We start from the raw sequence: 14,394 nt of genomic DNA, 5'->3' as shown, positions 1-14,394 counted from the left end.
ACAAACAAAACAGACACACCCTAACCATTTGTGCTGATTTTCTTCTATCACAGGACTTACTCTTGATGAAAGGAAATGCTTCTAAATTTAAAAAAAAAAAACAACTTTCCAACCTGTTCAAGAGGCAACAGCTCTTCTTTCAGATGGTCCAGTTTCTGTAGCAATTCTCTCTCTTTCCTGACCTGGTGATCTTCTAAATGTAGAGCCACAAACAGCCTGTGAACCAAGGATTTGATATCTTCCATTTCAGTAGCATGCTCACTACTCAGTTTATCTGAAAAGAAAATGTTTGTCATAAAACATTTCAAGCACCCACCCTTCTTCATTCTCTCCCCACCTCCAACCCCCAAAAAGCAGGACCATCCAACGGTAAAAAAAAAAAACAAAGAGAAATTCCTTTCACCAGACAGCTTCCAGTTTTCTGAGACTTCCCATGCCTTCCACTAGATGAAGTGAGATAATAAGAGTTATTAAGCATTGCTCTTACCTTTTACAGGAGGTGACACACTGTATGCTGTGTTGTTGATAACAAGTTTAAAGTCATTCATCAGTAAAACCTCCACCAAGGTTGCATCAGAGACCTTGCTACCATCTGCAGAAGAAAGATTTAAGTTCTAAATAATTTATCATAGGGAACCTTAAACATTAGCTGCTATCCCTTTGGAAAAGTGCTAGAGTTCTTTATTAATAATGGTTGGAAGGGAACTATACTTTTAATAAATCTGGTAACTGATACTAAACAGTAAGGAGGAACACATCAACACAGAGTGTGTGCCTGAATGCTTTCTCTAGCAGTGTCGTTCAAACTTGTCACTACTGTGAGCAGACCTGCATTTTCTTGCGTTATGATTATGACTAGAATCGACCCATTGGGAAGGGCAGGACGGAAGAAAAAGAAGCTTTGCATAAAACAGCAAGAAATCATAACATAAAGATCTGCATTTTTGTTTCTCCATTCACACACAAGTTTGCATCTTCACTAGGACAAAGGGGTTTGGGAAATTAAAAGACCTTCAAAGACCTCATCTTGAGTTATAGATTTATGTCTTTCCTTAAACAGTCTCTTCCAGTCAAAAAGAGCAATTCTTGTCAGTAGTGGTGTTCAGATTTTTATTAATGGTTCTTGAAATCACTCTGTTTTGCTATCAGTTGTCACTGGGAGTTAAGTAGATAGCTAGACTGTCCAGTACAAGACAGACCAGGAGCCACAGAAGCATTAGTCTAAAAAGGTCTGAAGAACTCTTTCCTACTTTTCTGTGTGAAAATTTATATGAATGCTACCTCATCAGCAACACTGAGAACAGGATGAGAAAAAAAAGACACTCACATAACTATGTAAGTTTTCAATGACTTAAAATCAGAGACAAGGGGGAGACTGTGACACGCAATCAGGAAAGCTGGTTGTTGAAGATTTTATCCTGCTTTTATATTTGTTCCTTCATTCCCTCTCTACTATTTTTCTTTGCCTTTCACCCAAAAGGCAGTATTTGTGTCTGCCTAGGGCTTAGAAGAGATGTGCCACTGGTAGATGGACCACAACTTCAGTATATGAAAAGTCTCTCATCCAGCAGCATGGACACACTGCAGCCCTTCCCAGGGCATTCTCAACACAGCAGATTTGCAAGAGTAGTACTCTGGCAACATTTCTGATTTCTTGATAACACGAAAAATAGCTGCATCCAAAGGAGAAATGGATTCCTTCCTATTTTACATTCAATACACAAGGGCAGATGTAATCTAAAACCTCTGCTGAAATGTAAAAGATCTGTTTTATCCCATTTCTGCTTTTTGTTTCCCCTGTTTAAAGGGGCCTGAAGTTTATAAATAACCTATTTTCTTTAGTATATTACTACTCTTCCTGCCTGCTGGCTTTTACATCTTCTCATTTCACTGTCCACCACACCTCACCACAGCTAGGAGGCAAAGGAACACATCAACGTCCCTCAGGGAGCTGACGACACCAAAAAGGAGCTCCCAGAGTCATCAGCAACAACGTGTAACAGTGGATCCCTGGAGCTCTCACTGGCCCAAGTCCAGCAGATTCCAGAGCCACCCAGTAAAACCAGACACCCAGGGGGTTCAGATGGCCCAAGAATCCCCAGAGCCACACACACCACTGCTGCTGGACACATTGCTGTGGCACTGGGGGTTCAAAAGCCACAGAGCAGCTGCTCCACAGTACCTGTGTGATCTGGTCTTCACTTCCTCTACATAAAAAGGGCATCTTCCCCTGCCTCTGTCAAGGGGTGGGCAGTGGCAGAAAACAGCAGCTTTACTACTTAGATGAATAATGATTAGGTTACAAAATACAAAGATCTTTATATCTAAATATTTGTCACAGTGTTACTGCCCCAGCTCCTCCATCTGTCCCCATGTGCTCACTACAGAAAGGTACCGTAGACAACCCCACACCTACAATTATTTATTCACTGGAGCTCTGTCCTCAGGCCCCATCTGCTGAGGCTGAGACTACTGCACTCTGTGAGCTAACACACCAGCTGGCTCCCCGACCCACTCTATGCGGGTAGCAAAGCAAGCCTGGAAGGCTATCACTTTCAATCCAAAATCTGAAATTTTTATGTGCCCATCCACTCTTTTTTTTTTTTTTTTTACAGCATAATAGAACATCAAAGCTCATTTGCATGTAATTATTAAGGTGACATTTATAAAGTGACATTTAAGCAAAAAATGCTTTTCAAAAGAAGTGCCAGACAGGGTCTTTGTTCTGGATGTGATACAACACCAATTTATTAACCTGTCCAACCTTTTATTAACTGAAAAGCAGAAAAGTGTGGGTGGAAGGGAGGTGTTTTATTTTAGAAAATACCCCACAGGCTTTCAGCACAAGGCTACTTTCCTTCCTATACCTAAGCACAAGTGCTCAAATGTGGACAAAGGGACATTTTTTTCTACAGAAGTTTTGCAGGACCAAAATCAAATCCACAGAAAATGAAAGTGAGTCATCATACACAGCAATAATACTTTCAATTAAGGTTGGGTTTCATTTAATGGCTAAACGACACAGACGAAGTGTCTGCACTAAATCAAGCCTTCATAATTTTTCTTTAATAATAAATGTTTAAATTCAACTCTCAGTACTTGACCAATAGTTTCTCTTTACAGTATCAGTTTCCTAATAAATTAAACATCTAAGCTGTTCTCTATCATTACAATTGCCCGGCACTTGAAAAATACAGAGCAGAGAACTGTTTAACAGTCATTGTTTTAATCAAAGCAGACAACGTTTCTATCCCAAAGTTGGGGTGGATTTAAACAGATGTGGCAAGGTGAAATGGCCCAAATTCCTTTCCACTTTGGAACCTGTTGTCCATCCATGCCAAAAATGCCAGACTTGAGGGTTTCTTACAGAAATTATCTTATGCTTCACAATTGACTGATGTTTGCACTGAAGCAGAATGAGTAGTTAGCTTTTGCTGACATACCACAAAAGAATGCGATTCAGAATCACAAATACTTCTGTCACGGATGTCTCTGCAGTATAGCAGTACTTGGAGGTTAACTGTTTGCCAGTGCATGTTCTTGGCTAGTCCTGCCTCACCCCAGTAAGAAATCCCTTTTTAGTGAAAACTTTCATGTTAAGGGGAAGGCCAGCTGCTGACAATGACCATTTGTTACATTGGCTTCTGAAGATACAAGAGAATTTTCTGCCTTTGCTGCCTAGCAGACAACATTGAAAAACAAAACAACCCCAAAACACCAAAGTTCCTGTGTACACAAACCTCATGCATACACTGGGATCCACACAGATCATATCTCCACTGCACTAGAGGGCATAAATATATTGCTCTGTGGGGTATTTTCCTGTTTTACTAACTGTGCTCTCAAAGGCAACTAAAGCAGCTTCTCCTAGATCTGTGGCTTCCTGATCGTCTAGGTGCATCAATCTATTTTCAGTTCATTTAAAAGTCCCTGCAGCCCTCTGCAGTATCAACCAGGAAGAAAGGGAACATTATGAATGCACCCATCTGTGAAACTTTGGACCAACTCTCCTTAACCCCATCCTTTCTTCTGTTCACCTGATGGAAAATAAATCTTTCTATAGGGATGTAGCCAGCCTGCCTGCCTGCCTTCCTGCCTTTCTTTCTTTCTTCCTTTCTTTCTTTTTAGGGGATGAGAGGGAAAAGGAAGAAATAGATCTTTTTAGGTAGCCAAATTCACATACCTATTCTACCAGATTCAAACAAGAAAGCTACATCTCAGTTCTACTTTTGAGATTGAGCCCTTCTCTAGAATGAGGACAGGGGTTGCAAGACTTTTCTGAATTGCTGTGGAAAAACTACAAAGCCCTGTCAAAATACAAACCAAGTTGTCTTGGAAACAAAATGGAAAAGCAGTTTAAGTAACTCAATGTTAGCTTTTATCAACAGGCAGACCAAAGAGACAAAACACATGAAAACACTGAGCAGAGCTTGAGAAAATTACCTGAAGACTTCGACAATGGGATAAACGGTATGCTACAAGGATGAAAGACCACATCAGTGCTAACATATGAGTACAGCTGTTTCCTTTCAACCCAAGGGCCCCAAAGTACTGTACTCCAGCTGATGAATGAAACCTCCCCAAAGTCTCAATAAGCTGCCCTTTATCATTGCACACATTATGTGGTTGCCTAGCTCTTTGCAAATATTCTATATGAGTTCAAGTTCATGGTAAGGCAAACAGATTCTTCCTGCTCCAGGTAGCACTGAATAACTGGCAGACATCACATTCAAGAGCCCAACTGATTGTCTTTAAGAATGATCATGGAGACAAGGAAAGAAAAAGATATCACAGAAACCAGAAGAGAGACACTTTAAAATTAAAGACAGCATTACAAAGAGAAGCTACCTGAGAAACATAGGACACTACTGTGTCTATCCATAAGGAAGGTTACAGTAATATGCCCAATTCTGAATTTTTAATCAAACTTTCCAAGAGGACTGAGATATTAAATCTGAAACACCGGTAAACCCCAGAAGCATTCAAGAGCTACCCCAACAGCAACAATGCTAAACCTGATGGAGGACTGAACTTGTGCTTCAGGAGAGAAGTACAGTCCACTTGAAAAGGAATGTATTGGTTTTGAGAAATGACAGAAATGTAAGATACCTGTTGCAAAGACTTCCACCCTCTCAATTCCTTTATCTTCTCTCTGCACATCCTGCAGGAATGCCCCTACAGTGGTCACCACTGGCTTAACAGTAAACTGACAGCGTTCACTTCTTGTGGGCAGTGTAAGAGTTATCACAGGAAGACCATGTCTGTAATTAATAGTTACTTCTGGAGGGGGGGGAAAGAAAATGAAGTGAAAAAGTCATATCATAAGTTGTAGTTTAATTTAAAAGCTGTTTTTAAAAACCAGGATGAATAAAGAAAACCACATAAATCATTCCAGATGTCTTTAATTAATGTAGTACTTCTGTTTCTGGGGTATGCATATATAAACCACATGCAACTAACATCATCTCACCCTACTCCCACAAAATATGAAAAGCTTGTTGACATCGATGGGAAGGGGGAAAACCTGCTGAGAAAACTTACCGTCAGATGGCACCAGCGTGCTGTAAGGTGCCCCTTCCCGGTCCCTCCAAGCTCCGGCGTGCCTCCACAGCCACACCTGCAGCACGAACACAGGGAGCTTGCTTTAGAATTAGGATGCAAGATTTATCTGGTCAAAGGCAGTACCCAGCCTGTCACAGTGACCTGCTTCTGCATCATCTGACAGCAGAGGTGTCCATCCGAAGAAAAAACCCTTGCTTAGCAACTTCTGTGTAAAAGACAGAACAATGCTTATAGAAAGGACAAATGTTACCAAAGGTATGAAGGTATTTCCCATAGTTAAACTTATTGCCTAGTGTGGTTTAAATAACTTGAAGAAAAAGGGAAAGGGGAAGGAAAGAAAGGAAAAAAAAATTGCAGTGTTTCTGAAGTGCTTCATGTGACTCTTAGAATAAGTCCTCAAGCCTTCTCCTCTCCCACAAAAAACAGTCACTTGAAAAATCTCTGTATTGTGGTGCCTGAAGGCTGATGTGTTCTGCAGCAGTCTAGAGTCTGCAGTGTAACTTAAAACAGTGGGCATGGTTTCAGTTAAGTCCTTTACTGCTGAATCATAAGCAGAATGGCACTCTTAATAATCTCAAATAAAATATAAGTGACTGAGGTCACTCCCCTTTGCTTCACAATTATAAACCATACACCAAAAGTTAACTGTTGACCTTCAAGGTTTTAATAGACAATAACAACAATACAACTTGCCAAAGTATGGAAGATTTATTATTTTTTAAATAGGAATGGCTGTTTCAACCCCAGCTGAGACGCTGTTGCAACTAACAGCACCACCAGCGTGTGGTATCACATTGAAGGAGGCACACCCAGATGCAGTAAGTATCCCCTATGTCCTGGGACAGGGATGACAGCAGATTTTTGAACCTACATGGTTGCGCTCCCAAGCCCAGCCCTTTCAGAGACATTGGTGAGAATCATCAACACACTTCAACACAGCCATGTCAAAACCAAGAAGACAAACTGCTCTGATTAGACCCACGTACTTAAAACAGTCCAGCCACACGAGGAGAGGAACAATTTTATTGCAGTGACTCCCACAAAGCAGGCATTACTACTATAAACTAAGTGTAACAGGCAGAAGTACGAAGGGAAATCACAACCCTGACTAAGCTGGTTACAAAAATTGTGCGTGGGCTGGACCAAGGCCTCGGGTTTGAAATATGGTAGTTGGGGGAAGTGGAAAATGATGTGGGGAGACATGACAAGGACCGATTGTCCCTCTGGTGAGCTTTATAGCTCATCTTTCTGAAGGCCAAAACATTTCAGAGTCTGCAAGCTAATCTTCTTTGACAAGGCAGGAAAGGAAAGCTACAAACACAAGAGGCCTCTGCCCATTCAGTATGCCAAGCACTGCTCACCACATGCATGTGATTTATTTGTTTTTAAAGAACCACAAATTTGACTGTTTGGATAGGAATATGTTATTAGGTTAAGTAAAAAATTCATATGTAAAATGACTTTCTGTGTTTCAAGGATGCTGACCTTGCCTTAGCTTTCTACCTGGAACAAGCACTTTTCAGGAGCTACAGAAAATAAATAATTCTGGGACTTTCCAACACTGAGAAATTTGTATATTGTAATCTTCAGGCATCAAAGGCAGTCAGAAACCTAGGCTAAAGAGCAAAATACCTTAAACATAAAAGTATTGTTTAAAAAAAGGTAGACACTAAGAACTCAGGAATGCCCAACAGCCACCCAGAGATAGGACATGTGCAGTAACTTGACTGTTTCTCCAGTAGAGCAAGAGACTTTCCCTGAGGCAGAGCAGGACACAGCCCAGCTCATCAGTTCTCACCTATCTACAGGGGACATCTATGCCCACAAAACATTTAGTAACACACAGCCTAGCAGTACCGACACATTTATCACGTGATCTGTTTTTCCACAAAAGACCCTGAAACACACCATTTAGAACAGTTCATTCTAATACTCAATAGCTTCAAATGTAACAACTGTGTTGTTTCTTCAGAGGGATACATTTAAGAAACTGATTTTTTACAGACACTTGGTATGTAACTTTGGAATCAATATCTAGGTATCTATCATCTAACATGCCCCAAGCACTGAACTGCATCCAGCCCGTATTTGAAGGTTACTTAATTTCTTTTGTTGTGAATTTAGGTATCTACTTTAGTTATGGAAGAAACAATGCATTCAACAATTAATGCATATTAAAATATCTCAATCTATTAAATATATTAAGTTAAAATATTTATTATATTAAATTACATTTATTGAAATAAGATCTTTAAGGTATTTTATTCTATTATTCTTTAGACTTTGACATTACCATTCATGATCCATTGAAAGAACTTCTATATACTCAAGCTTTTTTTTTCTTTTTTAGATTGCCTGTTAATGAAGTCTACACATTAAAATCACCTGCAAAGAGTATGTGAAGTATAAGAAAAACAAAAGCCACTGAGCCATGGAGTTGAACTGAGTTCCAAATAACTCTTTCTATACAAGTTCTAAGTTGATTAATTGGGAAGCATAAAGGGCTGAGTTAACTTTCTCCTTATGTTTCCAGATTTAAATCTCCAGTTTCAGTGAAGTTATTAAACCATTAGCTTGAGCCCTACAGACAAATCACCATGCCCCTTTCGAGGTGCTTGGAATGATCCCTACCCCACCACTGGAAAACAAAGGAAGCCAACAACCACCGCAGCTAAAAGGAAGACTTGAACTACGGGACCAAACCAACAAGACTGCCCTCACAGTAGCGTCAGTGAGAGCCGGCATGGGAGGTATCTAATCTGAATTAACTGCATCATGACTTTGAGGACAGCATACTACTAACTCTTTTATATTCCAGTACATGTACCTCTTGGCTAATTCATCTAATCACACAAAAGCTAAAGAAAGCTATTCTACATCTTTCTGCAATTTGAACACACATGGCAGCACATCCAGCCAAAACACCTCTAATGCAATCACAACTATGTTTGGGAATCGGGCCAAAGGCTTGCGAACAGCATTTAGCGGTGAAACACCCTTTCTCCCTCAGCTGTATTTGCTTCCTAATGCAAAACACCTGGGAGCAACATCAGCTGCAGAGCACTGTATCTCTTGACTCATTTCAAGACGTGGACTCTGGAAGTGAAAACTCATGAGAATTTAAGGCACAGTGTTAATTATGATAAAAATAACCCAATATATCCCATTAAAAAATATCAGTTGGTGTAAAACAGAAAATATATATCCAGTTTAAAGAAGTACTTCCTCCAATCTCTAATAGCAGAGAAGTTGCCACTGTTACAAGTCAGTGTGGAAATTTCAATCTGGTTCACAGCACAGCTTTAGGGACTAATGTAGCAGCATAACTGAGCTGGAAAACTAAGCAGCCAGACATGAGTGGGAGAGACAGGAATAGCAAGACTGCATTTTTCACTTCTGAGAATGGCAAACAACTGAACCTACCTACATTGCACTTTCTGGACAGCAGTTAGCTGTTCCAAATAAGCAATCTCTTAAAATGTTGAGTGACCACCCCTGCAAACTTAAGTTCAAATTTATGTGTAATCAGTTATGTGTAAGAAATTTGTATCATCATCAGTATATGAGGTGACATGAAAGCCTCTGATCTTCCTCAGCACTGCATATGCAAATAGAAACCTCATCAGGAACCGTAACTTCTGTTCTGTGGAAAATTGTAATGTGGGTGGAAAGGAAGACAGCAAGAAATAAAAATATTTTTCTCATGAAAATGTGACCTTGAAAAAGGAATTCTACAAAAAGATGTCATTAGGAGGCTGAGAGCACAGAATTATTGTCTTTGACACTTAGTTGATTTATTTCATTTTGACTTGCCATATCAAAATGTTGCAAAAAATCTGAATCTAGCCAACAATCACATATTTGAAACTGTTTTGGTTTTGCTTATATACATCTCAGAAGACTTGGTAGTTTTGGTTTGTTATTTCAACAGCAAAAATAATGTAATGATCCTTCAACATCTGATTCCCCCTTAATTTGCATTTATTTGTAGAAAGCTATTCATCCCAAACAAAAACTCTGTCTCCCCCCTTCTTGAAGTGCCATGCAATATTACAACTGAAGTATTGTATTCCTCTAGCATGAGATGCTGTTGAGAAAGCCTCAAGCCAAACTCATAAGCAGCCTTCACAACAAATTATTACTGCAGACTGTTACTGTGAATGCTATGGTCTCCCATATTCTCATTTACTTCTCTCTAAGGCAATGGTAAGAATCTGAAATAGAAAAGCACAATAATAAAATGCCCTACTCCATGAAGCGTAAGCTTTTTACCCTTAATTACGCTGCAGTAAAACACTCTAATTAAAATGTATCTTGCAGTGTGCTTTTCAATAGTAATATAGCATTACAGTCTTTCCCTCAGCAGAAGAGGTCAGTTATCTCCTGGAGTCCAACACCTGGTACAGCTCCCTCCACACAGCTGCTGGAGAAGGTGGGTGAAGGGAACAGAAGGGAGAAAAATCATGGGGGAAACTAGTAGTTGCAATGCCCAAAAATTAATTTTGGGGCCTCTCTAAGTGCCACTAAATGAGCCAATATCCCCAGTATACATCATTCATGCTGATCTTGCCCAGCCTGTGAAGGAGAGGGCAAGACAAGTCACCTCTCTAGATGCTGCTTGCTTGCCTGGGGCAGGAGGAAAATGAGGGCATGTACTATAAATAGTTATTTATATTTTCCATATTGACTTATATTTCTATCTCTAATAAACACACCTAGAAGTTCTCTACATATGAATGATGTCGGCTCTTGTCTGATTCTCCAAGGGAAACAAACTGAGCAATTAATTAATTATGGAGCAACAACCTGCAATTTCAGAAAGGTTTAAAACCAAGGAAAAGGAGGAAAAAAAGCAGCTGCTGTCACAGTCTACTGACTTTGCAGATCTTTCACAACCAAGATCACCAAAAATGAATCAGTATTCAGACCAAGTTTACAATAACTACACATAAGGTATTTCCCTTTTTAAAATGAGTTACCAAGGCCATTTTGGAGATATCTGCTGTTAAAATTTCTGTGCTGTTTTTATAAGCAATCCCACATGAGCAGGAAAATAAGACATAAGGAGCCCTAACAACCGCCTACAATCATCTTACAAGTGCCCAATTAAGCTACATAAACACCTTCTCTCTCATTAACTTTTCAATAACTTGTCTTTGCTTACACTGAAAGGATTTTCATTGTTTCTCCACTGGTCCTAGAAGCGATTTAGATACCGTACAACAACAGCCTCAATACAAACAGCAGCTTCAAGGCACATCGCTCAGATTTACCAACATCTTCTGGAAGCCCAACTTAAATTAAACAAAGAAAACCCCTGCAGCAGACACATCACTCATTCTGCCATAATACCCCTATACCTAGTTTCAGAGAGGGAAGATACTTCTGACACTTAGGAGCATTCAGGATATATTTCTCTTTCCTAGAGGAAAAAAAAAAAAAAAAAAAAAAGCAGATTTTCTTATCTTCCTGAGACACAGGTTTCCTGACTCAATATGGACCATGTGATGAATACCTTCTCCCATAGGGCACTACAAGAACTGCACTGCAACATTTACATTTCAACCTTGTAGATTATTCAAAATTCACAGTATTTTTAACCCCCTCGTCAGTAAAAATCAAAGTTTAAAAAAGTAACCAAGATGTCTCTTCCAGCAAAGCAGCAGTTTCAACATGAGTATTCATGTTCCAGTGATCTTAAAGTAGCAAGAGTAATACAGCATTCATGTGGCTTTCCTTTAAAACTCACTTGCCTTACAGCACTGTAAAAAAAAAAAAAAAAAAGAGCGCAAGCAATCAAAAGTTTGGTTTCATGTGTCTGTTGTTCTTTGTGCCTTTATCGTCCCTGATGATCTTTCATTTCCTGCCTCTGCTCAGGTTCCAAGAATAGTTGGCACCAGATTTAAGCAGCCAGACAAACACTACCAATGACCAAAGTGACAGCTGTGATGAGAAGCACATTGAGGCAACAGGCCACCAAGAATCTCTTTTATGAAGGCCCAGCTGGTCAATCCACCACTGCAGCAGGGCTTTGCCAGGGAGACCTTCCACCCAGCCTCCACTGAGCAAGTGCACATTGTCACATCTTCCACTTGATTTCTGCTCACTATCCTTTATGCTCTCTCACACACTCCCTGCCCAAACTCTTCCTCTCTACACACCTCCCCACTCCACTCAGCACTGCAGGTAGGGGAGAGATGCCATTACACAGCCCCTACAAGCCATGGATGATCACAGGGGGCAAAGTCCCTTTTCTCACCTTGTATGTCACCAAGGTCATCTGACTCCACTGGGCAGCTGAGAATGCAGAGCTCTCCATATCTAGAAAGGCACCTGGATTTACATCCGTATTGGTTTTACAAGCCGTATAAACAGATGCTGAAAACACTGACGTTTAAAGCAGGCTGAAATTATGCCTCACCCTCCTCTATCCAAAAACATGATTTCGGTAACATTGACCCCTCACTGCAAAGAAGCAACACTGGGAAGTGCTGAGGAGACAAGGATGACACCAGCTGACATCTGCCTGCATTGTTTTTTGGGGTCTACTCTGAAGGTACGGATAATCCCTACTTTTCAAAGAAAGCAGTCTTCCAAGTAAGCGTAAGGACAGGCCTAAAAACAAGACAATTATGCAGGCCAAGTGCATTGTTAAGAGGAACACCAAGAATTGTGTCTTATTATTTTATCAAACCTTCTTTTCCTTCCCTTCCTACAAAGAGAAGCAGATCTAAAATCTTCTCTGAGTCTAAAGTTTTACAGTATTGGAAATATCACATCTTCATCTAGTTTCAATAAAGTCTAGTCTGAAAGTTGCTGTTCTTCCCATGGAAGATGGGATGCAACACCTAGAAGGAAGTTTGCAAATCAAAGAGGGGCAAGACTTTGAGGGGCAGGGTTATAGCATGAAAATGTATTTGTGCTTTATCAAAAGCAAAAGCAAGCCTACATTTGAGAGCTGCACCATCTGTTCCCCAACCGTAATCTCGGTCAAAAGATTAATTTGTCCCACAGTATGGATCTTTGCTCTTGAACCATGCTTCTGGGACAGGCATCCTGACCTGGGAAATATTGCAAAATTTTACTTTAAAGGGTAACAAGAATGACTTTGCTTTCAAAAATATGCTTATAGTATATCTCACCAGATAAGAAAATGGGCTTGCTGCATCTTTTCCTACAAAGGTCTTAGAAAGAGCGTATCTTGATGCAAGCAGATGCTTTTGTATCTCTCTCAAAAAAACTGCTCAAACTCATCTCTAGGAATAACACTAATTCTTCAAATTGCCAGCCAAGAAAAAGTTTGTTTAAATTTCAGCTGAAATGAGATAACTGGAGAGAGATAAGGATACAAAGTCAAATGAATGCACTTACAGGTTAACCAAAGTGACAGCCAACTCTTGGTTTTCTCTTACAGAGCTTTTCAAAGTGAAAGCACTGGGCAGGTTGTAGCATGCAGGAAAAAGATGATGTGACTCAGAAAACAGAACTGCTTGTCAACATTTTGATTTAGAATGGACACTTCTATTTACAATATAAATAACCCTACCCCCAACACAATAAAAACAGTTTTTTATACACCTACAAGGATGCACTTCTGTTAATTTTTATGAGTATTGTTTTCCCAGGCTTTTCTTTACTGAACTGTGCAGATTTCAAATGCCTTAAGGCATTTACAGTTTGGCTAATAAAGAAGAGAGTGATTGGGAAATTTGATTGACTCAGGGCTTAGAATTAGTATCTGACAGATGCATGCAAACAGGTCAGTCAGAATTAACAGCAGTGGAGAAATTCCCAGCAACGGCTCTCACCTGGCTTTTCAGCAAGTTTTTTAGCAGGTAACATGCTGCAGATCCACTCCATCAAACAGATCTTGGAAAGGGAACCAGCTGTGCAGCTGCTGAAGCACACTGGGCAGGGAAAGCTGGCTCTTCTCCACGGCATCACCTCCATTCCTAACTTGGCCACCTCTCCAGCAAATTGTTTCCATCTCTGTCCCACTGGGTACGTTTCCCACCTTGTCCCCTCTCAGACCTCCCGAGGGTCTGACCATAAGCCATAAGGAACCCCAATACCCTGCAAAATCAAAGTAACCATTCCCCTGTTCCATTGCTCCACCTTTCCTCCCCCCCCCCTAAAAACTTAAAGGCACTATTCTTACACAGTAGTAGTGAAATTCTGCTCCCTCTTGAAGAGCATTTCCCCACAGCCAATTTCTGCTATGCAAACGCCATCATCCCAAGAGCAGAACGTTTCTTGGCAATGCAGACTGTTTGCTGCAGATCCAGAGCTACCTGCACTAGCCTCCGGCCAGTTTTGTAGACCAGGCTGTGAGACCAGCAGAGCTGTGGGCAGAGTCCTTCCCCTTTCGTTTGCTCTTAAACACTCCCCCAGTCACCTTGGCACAGAGGATGCCGTCCCAGCCAGAAAATGCAGACCAATAAAAACTGCACTTGACTTCAGCCAGACATGGAGGATTCATTCCATTTGTCCACCTCTATTGAGCAAACAGTCTTTTTAATTATTTAATTAATTATTATTTGGAGGGGCAGGAAATGTTAGGGATCAAAACTAAGACAACAGAGGACAGTAATAGAGAGTAGGTACTTAGTCTTATGTCCATGTCTGGCTTCGTCCCAACATAATTTAGAGTAAATCTAGGTGCAAGTATCTGAATGTTGCATTATTAGAGAGGTTTCTCCTTTTTCTCCTGCCATGACAGTTCCAGGAATTATTTGCCTATATAATTATTTTAACACTGCAGACCATAAAGAGATGTTTTTATAAACATCTCCTTATCTCCATTCCTTCATTTTTTTTTTTTTTTTTAAAAAA

The 14,394-nt window shown here is 40.2% G+C and overlaps 1 protein-coding gene across 2 annotated transcripts in view; it reads right to left on the bottom strand.

Moving 5' to 3' along the window:
• The window catches only part of MCUB (mitochondrial calcium uniporter dominant negative subunit beta), a 52,579-nt gene that overhangs the window by 3,594 nt on the left and 34,591 nt on the right, over positions 1-14,394 (bottom strand). For both annotated transcript variants that reach the window (XM_074866909.1, XM_074866910.1), the window contains exons 2-5: positions 5,542-5,617; positions 5,110-5,280; positions 488-592; positions 114-274 (exon numbers count right to left, since the gene is read on the bottom strand). In XM_074866909.1, the coding sequence (XP_074723010.1) occupies positions 114-274; positions 488-592; positions 5,110-5,280; positions 5,542-5,617 (513 nt within the window). The remainder of the gene's footprint in view (positions 1-113; positions 275-487; positions 593-5,109; positions 5,281-5,541; positions 5,618-14,394) is intronic.

The sequence above is a fragment of the Strix uralensis genome, chromosome 4 (genome assembly GCF_047716275.1).
Source record: "Strix uralensis isolate ZFMK-TIS-50842 chromosome 4, bStrUra1, whole genome shotgun sequence".
Taxonomy (NCBI): Eukaryota; Metazoa; Chordata; class Aves; order Strigiformes; family Strigidae; genus Strix; species Strix uralensis.
This window is presented reverse-complemented; position numbering and strand designations above follow the sequence as displayed.